The sequence below is a fragment of the Hyla sarda genome, chromosome 4 (assembly GCF_029499605.1).
Source record: "Hyla sarda isolate aHylSar1 chromosome 4, aHylSar1.hap1, whole genome shotgun sequence".
NCBI classification, from domain to species: Eukaryota; Metazoa; Chordata; class Amphibia; order Anura; family Hylidae; genus Hyla; species Hyla sarda.
Genome location: NC_079192.1, coordinates 370029310 through 370049661, shown reverse-complemented (window position 1 = coordinate 370049661; position 20352 = coordinate 370029310). Strand labels below are relative to the sequence as shown.

Sequence of the window (20352 nt, the reverse complement as noted above, 5' to 3'; positions counted from 1 at the left end):
TGAAGATGGGACTCCCAATGAAGAAGACAAAGAAGAATCGCCCGTAATTCCAATATGTTTATCGGAAGAAGGGTCTCCTGGGGAGACCAGAGTCCCTGAACCGTCCAATCCCTGAACACGCCGCCCCAGCCCGACAGGCTGGCATCCGTCGTAACAACCTGCCAGTGAAGGGGAAGAAACGACCGCCCTAGGAGAAGAAGGGGGGAGCGGAGCCACCAGAGAAGAGACTGGTGGACCCTGCGAGGGAGAACAATCTGACGATCGAGGGACAGGGGAGACCTGTTCCATCGGGAGAGAATCGCCAGACCGGAGCGCCAGACGTTTGTCCGGCGGAAGATGAATTCGGGCAGAGGCAGTGTCAAAGTGAAGTCCCAGGAAGGTTAGAGACTTGGTAGGGCGGAGGACTGACTTGTCCTGGTTGACCATCCACCCAAAGCGAGTCAGAGTGTGGAGAATGAAGTCCAGATTCCCCTCGACCGTAACAGGCCCATCACCGGTGCAAGGACCTTTGTAAAGACCCGAGGAGCCGTGGCTAGACCGAAGGGGAGGGCTCCAAATTGAAAGTGCCCCTCCGGAACCTCAAAGCTTAGGTACCGATGATGGCCCGGAAATATTGGCACATGGAGGTAGGCATCCTTGATGTCCACCGATGAAAGGAACTCCCCTTGTTCCAGGGACGCCACCACCGAACGGAGAGATTCCATTCGGAAGTGGCAGATGAGAAGATGATGGTTGAGACGCTTGAGGTCCAAAATTAAGCGCACAGAACCGTCCCTCTTGGGGACCACAAAAAGATTTGAATAGAAACCCCGAAACCATTCCCCTGGAGGAACAGGAACAATAACCCCCTGGAGAAGCAGAGACTGGAGAGCCGCTCGAAACTGCTTTGCCAGAGGAGGAGACCGGGGGGCCTGAGAGCGAAAAAAGCGATCCCTCGGAAGGGATGCAAATTCCATCCGGTAACCGTTGGACACCACGTCCCTGACCCAAGAGTCTTGAATGTGAGAAGTCCAAATTTCTCAAAGAAGCAAGAGACGACCTCCCACCCGAGAAGAAACCGCGGGTGGGGGCCTCACTTCATGCAGAAGTGGGCTTGCGGTTGCCTGATTTGGGCACAAAACAGCCGGATCGGTTGGTGTCAGACTTCCAAGACGGGCGAGCCCGGAACGAGGGAGCCTTCTTGTCCCGTGAGGGCGCCTGCCCGGACCCCTTGTTGGAGCCAGAGGTCCGAAAGGAAAAGGACTTCCTTTGGGAAGTAGGGCGAGCCTTATTTTGAGGTAACAAGGAACTCTTACCTTCCGTTGCCTCGGAGAAGATGGCCACCCGTAAAGGGAAGCTAGGTCAGAGACCTTTTGGAAGCGGCATCCGCATTCCAAGCTTTAAGTCACATAGAGCGGCGGAGAGCTGCTAGGTGACCCACAGCAAATGCAGAACAACGGGCTGCCTGCATGGAAGCTGCGCACAGAAAATCCCCAGCTTTAGCGCATTGGAGAGCCAGAGCGGATAGATCCTCCGGGGGGGTTCCGCTAAGATATCCTGATGGAGCTTTTGGCACCACTCCGACAGGCCCTTGGACACCTATGTCGAGGTGAAGATGGGAAGAAGAGAAGAGCCAGCAGCTTCAGTGGCAAACTTCGCTAAGGATTCTACCTTCTTGTCCGTGGGATCCTTGAAGGCAGCGACATCTGCCAGAGGCAGTGTAGTCGCCTTAGAGATCCGGGAAATTGATGGATCCACTGAGGGAGGGGAAACCACCTTAGTGACAAAGACCTTGTCAAATGGATAACGTTCTTGAATTGTCTTGATTCCTGAGAACCTCTTGTCTGGATGTTTCCATGCGGTTTTCAGAATGTCGTCAAAGTCAGCGTGAGAGCTGAACTTCTGAGGTGCTGGCTTAGCACGATGAAAGGATACTCCTGGATTGACATCCGAAGATCCTGGGTCCTCTGAGTGAAAGATGTCTCTTAGGGCTGTCACCAAAGAGTTCACCGTTGCAACTGAGTCTGGGCGGTCCTCTGAGTCAGATGCCGGCTCGGAAGCCTCATCCACCAGTTCACCAGGGGAATGAGAATGAGTAGAGGCAGTCCTGGAGGGGGGCGACCCTGACCGAGTACGCGGCTCTGGCGTGGCAGAGCGGCGACTCCTAGAACGTCCTCTGGAGGAACGATGTTTGTGTCCAGATGACAGGGGAACGCTCACGTCTATCTGAAGACTCATTGGAAGAGTCGGACGAGGCACTCCTAGGACACTTGTGAGAGCGTGAAGTATGTGGAGACGAGGAGCATGCCCTTCCAGAGGTCCTGCGCAGGGAACACCCCTTCAAGGCGGACACCACTTCCCGGGAGGCCTCAGCCACCAAGCGGGAGACTTGGGTCAAGTCAGCCATATACTGGGACAGGGAAGAAACCCAGGCTGGTGGAGCGGCTGAATCCACTGGGACCGAAGGGGCATCAGGGGGTACCAGGGGGTCTGGGGGAGCAGTGGAGCAGGCAGGGCAAGTGGGCTCAGCAGAGCCAGACATCTTGGTATTACAGTGCTTACAGAGATAGTAAGTCACTGAAGTTCCAGGTCTCTGTTTAGAGGGAGGGACAGCTCTGGGTACGGACATAATGTGGGAAAAAAGGGAGATAGGAACTTTCTCACCTTAGTCTGTGTCCCCTGTCAGCTGCAGTGAGGAAACTCGCTCTGTACAGCTAGAGAGAGTGAAACAGGCCAGCCAATAGGAAGAGAGGGGCGTGCCTGAAGCAAGGCACTAAGTAACTGACCCCTTCCTACTGAAAATCGCACCCATGGCGCTGATTGGAGGCTGCTTCGCGCCTCTGAGCGCTCACAGCCTTGTGGTCGGAGCTACAGACCGGCTGAAGAGAACTGTCATGGCCCCCGCTCCCTGTCCCGAGCGCACCTGTCGGCCGATTGTGCGCTCGGGGGAAAAGAGCGGGTGGCCAAACGCCGGCAGAGACTGCCGGAGAAAAGAAGTAAGCCGGCGCAGAAGTGCCCGGCTCATAGCAGCGCTGTCAGCCGTGTATAAGGCGCTGCCGGCAAAGTGAAAGTAAGCCGGAACAGCGCCGCGGCTCACAGCCGCATATAAGGCGCTGTGGACGAAGTAACACCACGTACACACACACACAAGTGAAGTGCCGGGAATAAGGCGCTGTGGACGTAGTCGCACCAAGCACACATACACACATAAGTGAAGTGCCCCATATAAGATGTCCCTTCAGGTGCCACTGCTCCCCCAAAAATAAAGTGCAGCCCCTGTAAGCCAGCCCCAAAACCTGAAGGTGGGCCAAAACAGGGGGTCTCCAAAGGCTGCGAGTCCGTACCTATGGAGAAAAAAGGGGAAAGTACTTACCTCAGTCAGAAGAACTTACCTAGTGAAGTCTTCAGTCAGCTTTTGTTACCTGCATCACGCCTGGCTGCTATGCGCGAGCGAGGCAAGCAGGGAAATAGGGGGACCCGGACCCATGAGGTACCAACCCAAGCACTGACCGTTGGCGAGGGGGGGGGGTTAACAGCGCATATACGCAATGTTTGTGCCCCCTTACTCGCAATGGGGAAACAGGGAACCGCAGTCCCTGAGTCCCCACCTGAAAACAGAAAAGAAAAGGAATAAAAAAGGAACACGTCCCTAACTAAGAAAACAAAAAATCAGAAGACCTGGTCTGGAGCAATTCAGACCACGTCCACCTCCTTCAAACACTAAGCTTAAACTGACTAGCTCAGAGCCTGAAGGCGGGTGTATCCTGCTGGGAGGAGCTGACTTTTTTTTATCACCATAGTGTCACACCTCCTAGAGACAGCAAGATACACCCACAATCTGTGTCCCCCAATGGAGCCGATAGAGAAACTCAAACACCTGCAATAAATGTGGAAGAAGCTCCTCCCCATAAACCCTGTACACTTCCAAGGGAATATCATCTTTTCTCATTGCTTTCTTATTAGCTGTGCCCCCACTGTACCCTGCAATTTATGGTGAGAAAATGTAAACCAATATCCTGCCGCCCGAGCCATTACTGAATGTACGCTTTAACCATTCACGAGGTGTGCCATTCTTTCTCTCAGCGCTTTGTGCTAGTAAACATGGCACGGACTAAAAATTCTGAAGTCTTAACCACTTTCCTCAAAAGCTTTCTGCTTTAATGAATAACATTATACTCACGGAACTATTTTCTCTGGGGCTTCTTTTGCTTGCAGTAACTGAGAAAGTGCATAGCCAGTGGCTTCTAATACAGCCACGTGAGGGGACTGTGAGGTGAGAAAGAATATAGTTGTGCTGCAAATACAGTATAGTTAGAATATACAGTGGTCCCTCAACATACGATGGTAATCCGTTCCAAATGGACCATCGTTTGTTGAAACCATCGTATGTTGAGGGATCCGTGCAATGTAAAGTATAGGACAGTGGTCTACAACCTGCGGACCTCCAGATGTTGCAAAACTACAACACCCAGCATGCCCGGACAGCCAACGGCTGTCCGGGCATGCTGGGAGTTGTAGTTTTGTACATTTGGAGCTCCGCAGGTTGAAGACCACTGGTATTGGAAGTTATACTCACGTGTCCGCACTGCTCCGGACCGTCACCGCTCGTCACCGCTGCCCTGGATGTTGCCTTCCATCGCTGTCGCCGCGTCCCCGGGGTGTCCCCGACGCTCCGGCAAGGCCTCTACTTCCCCGGCATCTTCGCTCTCAGTCGCCGCCATCACGTCGCTACACACGCCGTTCCTATTGGATGACGGGACGGCGTGCGCAGCGACGTGATGACGACGATGGAGAGAGCCGACGATGCAGGGATCCCGAAGAGGACGCGCCGGAGCCCCGAGGACAGGTAAGTGATCGTCAGCGGACCACACGGGGCACCGTAAACGGCTATCCAGTGGCAGCTGAAGCAGTCTGCGCTGTCGGACAGCCGTTTATGCGATGGCCCCGACATACAAAAGCATCATATGTTGATGCTGCCTCTGAGAGGCCATCGTATGTTGAAATGATCGTATGTCGGGGCCATCGTAGGTCGGGGGGGGGGGGGGGTCACTGTACACTGAATGACCACTATATTAGAGATAGCTACCTTTTCATGATTGGAGCTTCAATGTATGAATATTAGACATGTGACCCCAGAGCGCAGCATAAAATCAATTAACAAGTTTTCAGTTTCAGTTTAAATCCATTATTATATTGAATGAGTGAATGGGGTATCAGTACCTCCATTGAATGTATGGCCACTACAAGAACCAATCCGGTTCGCATCGGTCAATATTTCTGTAGAACAATTTTCTTACCTGGTAAATCGATACTATGGTAAATTGCTGCGGTACTAAAGGCCAAAGCAGGTACAAGAAATGGGTCAAATAAAGTGGCCATTGTATATTATGTAACATGGCTAAAGAGTAATGTCTATTGTGTACACTGCTTAGGGCTTGGTATGATGGACTGTGATTACCTGACGCATGCTTCTATGTTATGGACCTAATGTGAATTAAAGGAGTACTCTGGTGAAAAGCATATATATTAGTATATATATATATATATATTTTTTTTTTTAAATCAACTGGTGCCAGAAAGTTAAACAGATTTGTAAATTACTTTAAAAATCTTAATCCTTCCAGTACTTATCAGCTGCTGTTCTGATCCACAGGAAATGCTTTTCTATTTGAATTTCCTTTCTGTCTCTCCACAGTGCTCTCTGCTGACACCTCTGTCCATGTCAGGAACTGTCCAGAGCAGGATAGATTTGTTGTGGGGATTTGCTCCTACTCTGGACAATTCCTGACATGGACAGAGGTGTGGTAAGACAGAAAAGAAATTCAAAAAGAAAAGACCTTCCTCTGTAGTATACAACAGCTGATAAGTACTGGTAGGATCAAGATTTTTAAATAGAAGTAATTCACAAATCTGTTTAACTTTCTGGCACCAGTTGATTTAAAAAAAAAAAAAATTCCCACTGGAGTACCCCTTTAAACCCTAAGTCACTTCTTTATAGCAGCAATACAAAGAACATTACCAAGCATTGAGTTAACAGTACAAATTATGTTAACCCCTTCATGACCCAGCCCATTTTCACCTTCAAGACCTGGGCATTTTTTGAAAATCTGACCACTGTCACTTTAAACATTAATAACTCTGGAATGCTTTTACTTATCATTCTGATTCCGAGATTGTTTTTTCGTGACATATTCTACTTTATGTTATTGGTAAAATTTCACTGATATTTGCATCCTTTCTTGGTAAAAAATCTAAAAATTTCAATGAAAATTTTAAAAATGTTGCATTTTTCTAACTTTGAAAGTCTCTGCTTGTAAGGAAAATGGATATTCCAAATAAATTGCATATTGATTCACATATACAATATGTCTACTTTGTGTTTGCATAAAAAAATTGACGTGTTTTTACTTTTGGAAGACACCAGAGGGCTTCAAAGTTCCACAGCAATTTTCCAATTTTTCTCAAGATTTTCAAAATCGTACTTTTTCAGGGACCAGTTCATGTTGGAAGTGGATTTTAAGGGTCTTCATATTAGAAATACCCCATAAATGACCCCATTATAAAAATTGCACCCCCCAAAGTATTCAAAATGACATTCAGTAAGTGTTTTAACCCTTTAGGTGTTTCACAGGAATAGCAGCAAAGTGAAGGAGAAAATTCTAAATCTTCATTTTTTACACTCGCATGTTCTTGTAGACCCAATTTTTGAATTTTTACAAGGGGTAAAAGGAGAGAAATCACCCTAAAATTTGTAACCCAATTTCTCTCAAGTAAGTAAACACCTCGTATGTGTATGTCAAGTGTTCGGCGGGCGCAGTAGAGGGCTCAGAAGGGAAGGAGCGACAATGGGATTTTGGAGAGTGAGTTTTTCTGAAAGGGTTTTTGGGGGGCATGTCCCATTTAGGAAGCCCCTATGGTGCCAGAACAGTGGACCCTCCCCCACATGTGACCCCATTTTGGAAACTACACCCCTCATGGAATTTAATAAGGGGTGCAGTGAGCATTTACACCCCACTGGCGTTTGACAGATATTTGAAACAGTGGACTGTGCAAATGAAAAATTTTATTTTTCATTTTCACAGACCACTGTTCCAAAAATCTGTCATACACCAGTGGGGTGTAAATTCTCACTGCACCCCTTATTAAATTCCATGAGGGGTGAAGTTTCCAAAATGGGGTCACATATGGATATTTATTGTTTTGCGTTTGTCAGAACTGCTGTAACAATCAGCCACCCCTGTGCAAATCGCCTCAAATGTACATGGTGAGCTCTCCCTTCTGGGCCTTGTTGTGCGCCCCCAGAGCACTTTGCGCCCACATATGGGGCATCTCCGTAGTCGGGAGAAATTGCGTTACAAATTTTGAGGGTCTTTTTTTCCTTTTACCTCTTGTGAAAAGTATAGGGCAACACCAGCATGTCAGTGTAAAAAATTTACAACTTCACCTTTTCATAAGGGGTTAAAGAAGAAAAAGCCCCCCAAAATTTGTAAGGCAATTTCTCCCGAGTACGGAGATACCCCATACGTATCCCAAAACTGTTGCCCTGAAATACGACAGGGCTCCAAAGTGAGAGAGCGCAATGCGCATTTGAGGCCTAAATTAGGGTTTTGCATAGGGGTGGACATAGGGGTATTCTATGCCAATGATTCCCAAACAGGGTGCCTCCAGCTGTTGCAAAACTCCCAGCATGCCTGGATAGTCAATGGCTGTCCGGCAATACTGGGAGTTGTTATTTTGCAACAGCTGGAGGCTCCGTTTTGGAAACCGTAGCGTACCAGACGTTTTTCATTTTTTGGGGGGAGGGGGGCTGTGTATGGGTATGTGTATATGTAGTGTTTTTTACTTTTTATTTTAGGTTAGTGTAAGTGTAGTGTAGTGTTTTTAGGGTACAGTCACATGGGTAGAGGTTCACAGCAAGTTTGCCGCTGGGAGTTTGAGCTGCAGCGCAAAATTTGCGCCATCTCAAACTTGCAGCACTCACTGTAAACCTCCGCCCATGTGAGTGTACCCTGTACATTCACATTGGGGGGAGGGGGCAAACATCCAGCTGTTGCAAACTCCGAGCATGCCCTTTGGCTGTCCGTGCATGCTGGGAGTTGTAGTTTTGCAACAGCTGGAGGCTGGTTTGGAAACACTAAGTTAAGTAATAAACTTTCAAGTGTTTTGCAACCAAACTTAGTGTTTCCAAACCAGTGTGCCTCCAGCTGTTGCAAAACTACAACTCCCAGCATGCATGGTCTGTCAGTGCATGCTGGGATTTATAGTTTTGCAACAATTGCAACAGCTGGAGGCACTGAGGTAGGAAACGGACAATGTTTCCCAACTATTGTGCCTCCAGTTGTTGCAAAACTACAACTCCCAGCATGCCCAGACTGCCCAGGCATGCTGGAAGTTGTAGTTCGACAATATCTGAAGTATCAGATGTTGCCGAACTCCAACTTTTAGCATGCTTGGGCAGTCTGGTATGCTGGGAGTTGTAGTTTTGCAACATCTGGAGGTCCACAGTTTGGAGACCACTGTATAATGGTCTCCAATCTGTGCTCTTCCAGATGTTACAGAACTACAACTCCCAGCATGCCTGGACAGACTGAGCATGCTGAGATTTGTAGTTTTGATACATCTGGAAGAGCACAGATTGGACACCATTATACAGACGTCTCCAAACTGTGGACCTCCAGATGTTGCAAAACTACAACTCCCAGCATGCCCAGAAAGCCAAAGGCTGTCTGGGCATGCTGGGAGTTGCAGTTTTGAAACTCCCAGAGGCAGCGGTGAGATCGCTTTACGGCGATCTCACTGCTGCCAATGAAGATGCTGCCCTGCTGCTGCAAACTCACCGCAGGGACGCACCACCCCCGGGACCGCCTGGAGGACGCCGCTCGCGGCGGGACCGCTCGGGACACCGCATGGCCGGGTAAGTGACGCCGGGGAACGGGTAAGGGACTCACACACCGCGCTGCTAAGTATTCTGATAGCAAAACGCTGCTATCAGCTAGTCAGATTTGACTAGCTGATAGCAGCGATCGCTGGGGGGGTTGGGGGATGAAACCCCCCGTGGTCGCATGGTAAGAGGGCTGGCTATCAGTGATAGCCACCATCTTACCGGGCGCTGCGGGATGCCGCGAGTATCGGCAAAAATGTTCATGACGTACCTGTATGTCATGGGTCGGGAACACCTTGCCACTCATGACGTACAGGTATGTCATAGGTCGGGAAGGGGTTAAAGTGGAATTACCTCTATAATACTACAGGAACATATTTATGGAGATTGTGGCAATGGTTAGGTTTATATACAATTAAGATGGACTTTTGTACATGGAATTCCTGATTAAAGCTTGTGTATAAAGACGGTCAAGCTTCATGCTTACCTGTGTACACAACATAAAGGAAGGAATGATCCCTTGCAGAAGTAATTGGTTTCTCGCGGTCTCACTTTCCACAATCAGGTTGCCCAATGTATACAGGCATAGCTCCTACAGAAAACATAAAAGCTTTGAACATAGTCAGGCTTCAGGTATGGTCTATACAGGTAGTTCACTAGCAGAGAAAAATGGTTAAATGGTCTTTATCTAACCTAAAAGGGATTGGGAGGATCTGCAGAAAAGAATGGCAGAAAATCCCCAAATTCAGGTGTACAAACCTTGTGGCATCATACCCAAGAAGAATGGGGGAAGAATACTTACCGTATTTTTCGTCCAATAGGACGCATCGGCGTATAAGACGCACCCAATTTTTAGGGGCAAAATCTAAAAAAAAAAAAGATTTTGAACCCAATAGTGGTCTTCAACCTGCGGACCTCCAGATGTTGCAAAACTACAACTCCCAGCATGCCCGGACAGCCAACGGCTGGGAGTTGTAGTTTTGCAACATCGGGAGGTCCGCAGATTGAAGACCACTGGTATAGGAGGTAATACTCACGTGTCCCCGCCGCTCCGGACCCGTCACCGCTGCCCTGGATGTCGCTCCATCGCTGTCGCCGTGTCCCCGTTGCTCCGGAACGTCTCTGCTGCCGGCCGGGTATCCTCGCTCTCCGTCGCCGCCATCACGTCGTTACACACGCCGACGCACGTACGCGACGACGTGATGACGAGGAAGGAGAGCGCCGGCCATACAGGGGATCCCTGAACGGAGAAGACACCGAGGAGGAAGGTAAGGTCCCCCCCGGTGTCCTGTAAGCACTAACCTGGCTATTCAGTCGGGCTGTTCGGGACCGCCGCGGTGAGATCGCAGCGGTCCCGAACAGCCCGACTGAACAGCCGGGTTAGTGTCACTTTCCCTTCAGAGGCGGGGATCAGCTTTGATCGCCGCGTCTGAAGGGTTAATACAGGGCATCACCGCGATCGGTGATGTCCTGTATTAGACGCGGGTCCCGGCCGTTGATGGCCGCAGGGACCGCCGCGATAGGGGTGTATTCGCCATATAAGATGCACCGACTTTTCCCCCCCAGTTTTGGGGAAGAAAAAGTGCGTCTTATACGGCGAAAAATACGGTATGTCAAAGTAATATTTTACTTTTTCTTTTCAATAAATTAGCAAAGATTTCTAACATTCTGTTATCACTTTGTCATCATGGCGTACTGATTGCCAAATGATGGGGATTTCTTTTTATTTATTTATATCTTAAATATATTGATTATTTATATATTAAAAAAGCGAAAGGATCAAAAAACTTTCCAAATGCACTGAGCTGTACAGTATGTATGCTGCCTACATTGAAACATTATAGCAAGCAATTTGGATATTTAATAGGAGAGATTTGTGTTCCTGAAAAGCCTGTCTATTTGAGCTGATGTGGTTATGTCAAAAAGACATAAAATTATTTAATTTCCATTATTGTTTTTATTGCGAAATGATCCTGCTCTGACCTGGTAAATTTACATGAATATCTGGAACGTTATCTTTAATGCTATGTGTCAGTTGAATATATGAAGACGAAACATCATATGGACTGTTGCTCACTGACCCCTGTCCGTTTTCCATGAGCTTTTTCCCTCCCCCCCTTTTTTTTTTTACTTCATTTACCTGAAGATATGATACTTTTCTCTTTATTTTTCTTCTTTTATTTGTATTTGTTTCGCTTTGTTTTGGAAAATTTAAAACTTTTGATAAATAAACAGTTATTAAAAAAAAGACAAAAAATAGGGATAGTGCCTAAAACTTAGCTTTTAATAATACGGCTAAAATTCACCAAATACCGTGGGTCCCTTTTTTGATTAAAATTATTTATTATAAGCAAAAGTATTTTTGTCCATCAGGGGACAGCGACTCTGCTCACTAAGGTGGACACCTGAGCGACTATAGTACACCTCAGGATCAAACAAATCATTCTTTATTATCAACATCGCCCTTGATGTTGATAATAAAGGGCGATGTTGATAATAAACAATGATTTGTTTGATCTCTTGTAAATCCTGAGGTGTACTATAGTCGCTCAGGTGTCCACCTTAGTGAGCAGAGTGGCTGTCCCCTAATGGACAAATATACTTTTGCTTATAATCAAAAAAAATTATGGAAAAAGGGACTCACGGTGAATTTTATCCGTATTATTCAAAGCAAAGTTTTAGGCACTATCCCTATTTTTTTTCTTTTTGATTTAAAGGGGTACTCCGCCCCTGGCATCTTATCCCCTATTTAAAAGGATAGGGGATAAGATGTCAGATCGCCGTGGTGCCGCTGCTGGGGACCCCGGGGATCGCTGCTGCAGCACCCCGCTATCATTACTGTACAGAGCAAGTTCGCTCTGTGCGTAATGACGGGCAATACAGGGGCCGGAGCAGCTTGACGTCAATGCTCCGCCCCTCATGACATCACGGCCCGTCCCCTTAATGCAAGTCTATGGCAGGGGGCGTGACGACCGCCACGCCCCCTCCCATAGACTTGTATTGACGGGGGCGGGCCGTGACATCACGAGGGGCGGAGCCGTGACGTAACAATGCTATGGCCCCTGTATTGCCCATCATTACGAGCAGAGCGATCTCGCTCTGCGTAGTACTGATAGCGGGGTGCTGCAGCAGCGATCCCCGGGGTCCCCAGCAGCAGGACCCCGGCGATCTGACATCTTATCCCCTATCCTTTGGATAGGGGATAAGATGTCTAGGGGCGGAGTACCCCTTTAAGTGCTGGATAGATTACACTTAGTGTGGCAGATGGGGCCAGAACAAAACCCATAACCCTACTATCCTACATTTTTTACATGCAGGGTTTAGATCCAAAAGCATTTTCTAATATCATTCCTTTGACAAACTTTTTGAAGGGGTTATCCTACAAAAGCATTTATCACCTATCTACAAAATATGTGATAGATTTATAATTACTGAGGGTCCCAAAGAAAGGACCCCCAAGAGCACTAGAACAAGGGTTCTAGATGAGTTTGAATGAAGGTGTACTGCTACTCCATGGAACTGAAGAATTTAATTTTTTTCTGGGATAACCTTAAAAGAAATAAATAAATCTTAATATAATATAATATTTTTTCTTTTTATTTTCTTTGTTTTGCCAAGACAAAATGTGAACATAGACAAAGGGGGAGATTCTCAAAAACTACTGTAATTTCTGGTCCAGCGATATTATTCAAATTTTTTTTTTCCTCACATTTTCAAAGTTCTCTTGGGCTGCTTTGAAAATATGTGAAAATAAATTTGCGCACCACTTTATTTTTTTGTGCCCCCAAATTTTTTTGTTGCAGCCATATTGGATTTTTTGATCCAAAATCGGCAACTTTTGCACCAAAATTGCAGATTTGTGCGCCAAATTTTAAATCATAGAAAATTGCACCGCCATCATATTACTGTGGGACGTGCTGCTCTACCTTTTCTTGTGCTATATATATTTTTTTTTTAATAACATTTTTCAACAATAATTATTTATTTATTTAATAATTACTTAAATAACACCTTTGCCCGAAAAAAAAAAAAATTAAACTACAACCATTTCTGTGATTTCTACATCAAAAAGCTGTTGTGAAATTTTTGATGTAAACTGGACTCTCACCCCTTTGAAAATATAATGTACAGCAGACAATATATGTGGACACCCCCTGCTTTTACAAAACTGACGTGAACAGTGTAAACCGCGGCACAAATCTCTTTGAAAATGTGGTCGATACTTTTCGTAATAACATTTTTAGAATCCCCCCCCATAGTGTCCATGTGCTCCATGCCAATATTCTATTTACATATATATTTGGTAACAAATATGAATATAAACTGTAAATATACTGTAAAAGTAAATAGCGTATGCCTTACCAGGAACTCTGGACTGCTCCCTGATAAATATGTCAGAAGGTATGGGGTTGCAGGAAGGCATGCTTTCCAGACGGCTGGATCATTGGTGTTGGAGAGCTCATGCAGGCATCTCAGTGCTTCCATCTGAATATTGGAAAACTGACATGTGAATAACCCGATCAGAACCCGCATGCTGCCCTCTGCCCTGGGGAGATGCAGATGAATGCACATTATTACCAACAATGACTAAATATAGAGAAATGATCAGAATAAAAGCAAATGACATACATAGTACAGTATACAGTAGACATATGATGCCACCCACTATGAGTGGTTGGCATCGGCAGGACTCTCGCTGTCGCTCCTAGGAGTCAGGTCAGGATTTACTCTGCCTTTTACTTAGATGAAAAATGTTCCAAATCACATAAAACTATATATCACAGAGATCAGCTTTTCTCCCTCTATCATATTCTGCTCTTCGATAGGACAACATGAATCCTCTGACAGGTTTCCTATCTATGTCTATGTAGGGGATATGGAGCTCCGTATGAGAAAAATATAAGGAAATAAGTTGTAGACATACAACATTTTGACTTAATTTCAACCTTTTATAGAGAGTTGTTGTTTTTAACTGTAAGCCTGAATATTTTAATGTGATCAAATATAATCTCTTATGATCAGGGAAAATTTTGGACCCGGACCTGGCCCTCCTACACATCACACACATCAACAGCCCCAACCACTGCTGTCTAAATGTTTTACGACAGCTTACTGGGGAAAAAAGTAATCATAATGTAGAGGAGAGAAGCTCAGCACAAACAGCACAGCACTACAGACAGTCACACAGCTTTCTGCTGTACTGTGATTCCCTCCTCTCTGTCCTTCTATAAACTGATGCTGTACAGGACTGTGGAAGATGTGCAGCGTACAAATGTAATGTGCATGCATCATCCAGTCTAAGGTCAGAAGGCTAAAACATCTGATTTTTAGGCTGTGCCTGTCGCTAGATACTCTTCTGAGCTCAGCTATTTGGTCCCTGACCGGCCCTCCTGGCCACTGGGCCCAATAGCAAGTGCATGGTTTACCTCTATGGTAGGTACGCCACTGTTTATGATCAAATATCTGAGATCCTGCCCTCCTTCATGCTGTTTAAAGGAGCATTCCCATCTCTAAAAGTATTCCCCTATCCTGTGAATCCCCTATCCTGCACTAAGCTTGGCAATGCTTATAAACCCTAAAGACAATGAATAGAGCACTGTTCTCGTGATCATGGGGGCCCCAGTAGTTGGACCACCACCAATCAGCTTGTTACCCCATATCCTGTGGATAGAGGATAACTTTCCAAGATGGAAATACCCCTTTAATGTTAACTCAGGCTCTGTTAACATTTAAATTGCGGATTCCTTTTATAAGAGAAGTCACAACAATGTCACTGACTTGTCACAAGGCAGACACCAGTGGCAGCCAACAGGGACTTAAAAAAATAACATATGGGGTGCTTCCTAGTGTAAAACCACCTTACACATATTCAATTAGGAAAAGTGAAATCTGTTCACCTTTGGGCGTTGAGCACAGGGCACAACACCTTTGACTGCATAAAATAAATGATGATGTTGTCCACTACTGCTGCCTTTACCCCAAACCAATGTCGTATGGTAAGGTCGGTAACACATGACAAAGGTCACGGGGATACCTGGGAATAATGGGTATTGTTGGGCAAACTCCTGTTTGGAAAAGGATTGTAGTTGGAAATAACAAAAACATTTATCAGGGTACATAAAAAAATGTGTTTCACTGGAACTTTTCTTCACCAGGTCCAATGATCAGCACAGTATACAAATTTTTATATTATATATATATATATATATATATATATATATATATACACACACACACATATATACATACAAATACATACATAAACATACACATACTTACAGTGGGGCAAAAAAGTATTTAGTCAGCCACCAATTGTGCAAGTTCTTCCACTTAAAAAGATGAGAGAGGCCTGTAATAAAATAAAAAATCTATAAAATCACATTGTCTGATTTTTAAAGAATTTATTTGCAAATTATGGTGGAAAATAAGTATTTGGTCAATAACAAAAGTTCATCTCAATACTTTGTTATATACCCTTTGTTGGCAAACGTTTTCTGTAAGTCTTCACAAGGTTTTAACACACTGTTGCTGGTATTTTTGCCCATTCCTCCATATAGATCTCCTCTAGAGCAGTGATGTTTTGGGGCTGTTGCTGGGCAACATAGACTTTCAACTCCCTCCAAAGGTGTTCTATGGGGTCGAGATCTGGAGACTGGCTAAGCCACTCCAGGACCTTGAAATGCTTCTTAAGAAAGCCACTCCTTTGTTGCCCAGGTGGTGTGTTTGTGATCATTGTCAAGCTGAAAGACCCAGCCACATTTCATCTTCAATGCCTTTGCTGACAGAAGGAGGTTTTCACTCAAAATCTCACAATACATGGCCCTATTCATTCTTTCCTTTACACGGCTCAGTCGTCCTAGTCCCATTGCAGGAAAAGGCCCCAAAGCATGATGTTTCCACCCCCATGCTTCACAGTAGGTATTGTGTTCTTTGGATACAACTCAGCATTCTTTCTCCTCCAAACATGACAAGTTGAGTTTTTACCAAAAAGTTCTACTTTGGTTTCATCTGACCATATAACATATAGGCTGTATAAACAAATAGAGAGGGCCGCCCGGGCAGGTACAGTGGTAATAATGGGAGATTTTAACTATCCAGATATAGATTGGGGCCGGGGGTTGGCTAAAACTACAAAGGGGAAAAAATTCCTAAATTTATTGCAGGATAATTTTATGGGCCAGTTTGTGGAGGACCCAACAAGAAGTGATGCTTTGTTGGATCTGATCATTTCCAACAACGCAGAGCTGGTTGGTAATGTAACTGTGAGGGAAAACCTTGGTAATAGCGACCACAATATAGTTACTTTTGACTTAAAATGTAGAAAACAAAGACAGACGGGGAAAGCAAAAACATATAACTTTAAAAAGGCAAACTTCCCTGGGTTGAGGGCTGCACTACAGGACATAGACTGGGGGGAGGTGTTCTCAAATGCTGATGCAGAAGGTAAATGGGACATCTTTAAAATCAACTCTTAATAACTATACAGCTAAATATATACCAAAGGGGAACAAATATAAACGATTAAAACTAAATCCTACATGGCTGACAAATGAGGTTAAAAGAGCAATAAACAACAAAAAAATAGCCTTCAAAAAATACAAATCTGATGGGTCAGCTATAACATTTAAACAGTACAAGGAGCTTAATAAAATCTGTAAAAATTTAATAAAAACAGCAAAAATTCAAAATGAGAGACAGGTGGCCGAAGAAAGCAAAACTAATCCTAAATATTTTTTTAGATATATAAATACAAAAAAACCAAGGACAGAGCATGTAGGACCCCTTAATAATGATAATGGGGAGGTTGTCACGGGCGATCAAGAGAAGGCGGAGCTACTGAATGGGTTCTTTAGTTCTGTATATACTATGGAAGAAGGAGCTGACATTGGTCAGGTCAGTGCTGGTAACACATCATATAATGTATTGAACTGGCTTAATGTAGAGATGGTACAAGGTAAGTTAAGTAAAGTAAATGTAAGCAAATCTTCAGGGCCGGATGGACTACACCCAAGAGTTCTTAGAGAGGTAAGTTCAGTAATATCTGTACCCTTGTTCATGATATTTAGAGATTCTCTGGTGTCTGGTATTGTGCCAAGGGACTGGCGCAAGGCTAATGTGGTACCAATCTTCAAGAAGGGCTCTAGGTCTTCGCCAGGCAATTATAGACCGGTAAGTCTAACGTGCATTGTGGGTAAATTGTTTGAAGGACTTATAAGGGATTACATACAGGAATACATAGGGGATAATAGTATTATAAGTGATAGCCAGCATGGGTTTACTAAGGATAGAAGTTGTCAAACCAATCTAATTTGCTTTTATGAAGAGGTGAGTAGAAGCCTTGACAGAGGAATGGCTGTGGATATAGTGTTTCTGGATTTTGCCAAAGCGTTTGATACTGTCCCTCATAGACGTCTGATAGGTAAGTTAAGGTCCTTGGGCTTGGAAACTTTAGTTTGTAACTGGATTGAACACTGGCTCATGGATCGTACCCAGAGAGTGGTGGTAAATGATTCGTACTCTGATTGGTCCCCGGTTATTAGTGGTGTACCCCAAGGTTCAGTACTGGGCCGCTGCTGTTTAATTTATTTATCAATGATATAGAGGATGGTATTAACAGCTCTGTTTCTATCTTTGCAGATGACACCAAGCTTTGTAGCACGGTACAGTCTATAGAGGATGTGCATAAGTTACAAGATGACTTGGATAGACTAAGTGTCTGGGCATCCACTTGGCAAATGAGGTTCAATGTGGATAAATGTAAAGTTATGCATCTGGGTACTAATAACCTGCATGCGTCGTATGTCTTAGGGGGGATTAAACTGGCAGAGTCACTGGTAGAGAAGGATCTGGGTGTACTTGTAGATCACAGACTACAAAATAGCATGCAATGTCAGGCTGCTGCTTCCAAAGCCGGCAGGATATTGTCATGTATAAAAAGAGGCATGGACTCGAGGGGCAGGGACATAATACTCCCCCTTTATAAAGCATTGGTACGGCCTCACCTGGAATATGCTGTTCAGTTTTGGTCGCCTGTTCATAAAAGGGACACTGCGGAGTTGGAAAGGGTGCAGAGACGCGCGACTAAACTAATATGGGGCATGGAACATCTTAGCTATGAGGAGCGATTAAAGGAGTTACAATTGTTTAGTCTTGAGAAGAGACGTTTAAGGGGGGATATGATAAACGTATATAAGTAAATAAATGGCCCATACAAAAAATATGGAGAAAAACTGTTCCAGGTTAAACCCCCCCCAAAGGACGAGGGGGCACTCCCTCCGTCTGGAGAAGAAAAGGTTTAGTCTAAAGGGGCGGCAAGCCTTCTTTACCGTGAGGACTGTGAATTTATGGAACGGTCTACCTCAGGAACTGGTCACAGCAGGAACAATTAACAGCTTTAAAGCAGGGTTAGATACATTCCTGGAACAAAATAACATTAATGCTTATGCAGAATTATAAAACTACATCCCTTTCCCTTATCCCCTTACATCCTTCCCTTCAATCCCCTGGTTGGACTTGATGGACGTATGTCTTTTTTCAACCATACTAACTATGTAACTATGTAACATTCTCCCAATCCTCTTCTGGATCATCCAAATGCTCTCTAGCAAACTTCAGACGTGCCCAGACATGTGCTGGCTTAAGCAGGGGGACACATCTGGCACTGCATGATTTGAGTCCCTTGCAGCGTAGTGTGTTACTGATGGTAGCCTTTGTTACTTTGGTTCCAGCTCTCTGCAGGTCATTCACTAGGTCCCCCCGTGTGGTTCTGGGATTTTTGATCACCGTTCTTGTGATCATTTTGACACCACGGGGTGAGATCTTGCGTGGAGCCCCAGATCGAGGGAGATTATCAGTGGTCTTGTATGTCTTCCATTTTCTAATAATTGCTCCCACAGTTGATTTCTTTACACCAAGCTGCTTGCCTATTGCAGATTCAGTCTTCCCAGCCTGGTGCAGGTCTACAATATTGTTTGTGGTGTACTTCGACAGCTCTTTGGTCTTGGCCATAGTGGAGTTTGGAGTGTGACTGTTTGAGGTTGTGGATAGGTGTCTTTTATACTGATAACAAGTTCAAACAGGTTCCATTAATACAGGTAATGAGTGGAGGACAGAGGAGACAGAGGTGACCAAATACTTATGTTCCACCATAATTTGCAAATAAATTCTTTAAAAATTAGACAATGTGATTTTATGTTTTTTTTTTTTCTCATTATGTCTCTCATAGTTGAGGTAACAAAGGCTACTATCAGTAACACACTACGCCGCTAGAGAGCATTTGGATGATCCAGAAGAGGATTGGGAAAATGCCCTATGGTCAGATGAAACCAAAGTAGAACTTTTTGGTAAAAACTCAACTCGTCGTGTTTGGAGGAGAAAGACTGCTGAGTTGCATCCAAAGAACACCATGCCTACTGTGAAGCATGGGGGTGGAAACATCATGCTTTTGGGCTGTTTTTCAGCAAAAGGACCAGGATGACTGATCCATGTAAAGGAAAGAATGAATGGGGCCATGTATCATGAGATTTTGAGTTAAAACATCCTTCCATCAGCAAGGGCACTGAAGATGAAACGTGGCTGGGTCTTCCAGCAAGACAATGATCCCAAACACACACCGCCCGGGCAAAGAAGGAGTGGCTTGGTAAGAAGCATTTCAAGGTCATGGAGTGGCCTAGCCAGTCTCCAGATCTCAACCCCATAGAACACCTTTGGAGGGAGTTGAAAGTCTGTGTTGCCCCAAAAACATCACTGCCCTAGAGGAGATCTGCATGGAGGAATGGGCCAAAATACGAGCCACAGTGTGTGAAAACCTTGTGAAGACTTACAGAAAACTTTGACCTCTGTCATTGCCAACAAAGGGTATATAACAAAGTATTGAGATGAACTTTTGTTATTGACCAAATACTTATTTTCCACCATAATTTACAAATAAATTCTTAAAAAATCAGACTGTGATTTTATGGATTTTTTTCCTCATTATGTCTCTCATAGTTGAGGTATACCTATGATATAAATTACAGGCCTCTCTCATCTTTTTAAGTGGGAGAACTTGCACAATTGGTGGCTGACTAAATACATTTTTGGCCCACTGTTTATGTGTGTGTGTGTGTGTGTATGTGTATATATATATATATATATATACACACACATTTATGTTTTGATTTCTTCTTTATGCTCATTTTTATACCGTGTTTATCATTGGACCTGACAAAGAAAAGGGGATCCCTTTCGAAACGCGTTGTTTGTGTACCCTAATAAACATTATTATTATTTTCAACGGGGTCCAAGTTCGGTCCTTTTCCAAACTTGCGTGCACCCTGTATTACCTGTTATTTCTAGGTTTCCTCGTGACCTTCTTTGTTATAACTTGGTCTGCCAGGTAATGCCAAGTTGTGTGCCATGTTGACATGAAAAACATCATTGCATGTGTGAACAAAGCAGAAAAGCATTATCCAGCTTCTAAGAATGCATCGCTAATACACAAATAATACATT

The 20352-nt window shown here is 44.7% G+C and overlaps 1 protein-coding gene across 5 annotated transcripts in view; it reads right to left on the bottom strand.

Moving 5' to 3' along the window:
• TMCO6 (transmembrane and coiled-coil domains 6) overlaps positions 1-20352 on the bottom strand; it is a 54791-nt gene that overhangs the window by 23768 nt on the left and 10671 nt on the right. For all 5 annotated transcript variants that reach the window (XR_008843120.1, XM_056516715.1, XM_056516716.1 and 2 more), the window contains 3 exons: positions 13223-13406; positions 9348-9452; positions 4160-4245 (listed from right to left, as the gene is read on the bottom strand). Coding sequence is in view for 4 of the 5 variants with exons in the window: in XM_056516715.1 (XP_056372690.1) it covers positions 4160-4245; positions 9348-9452; positions 13223-13406 (375 nt within the window). In the remaining variant the exon portion in view is untranslated. The remainder of the gene's footprint in view (positions 1-4159; positions 4246-9347; positions 9453-13222; positions 13407-20352) is intronic.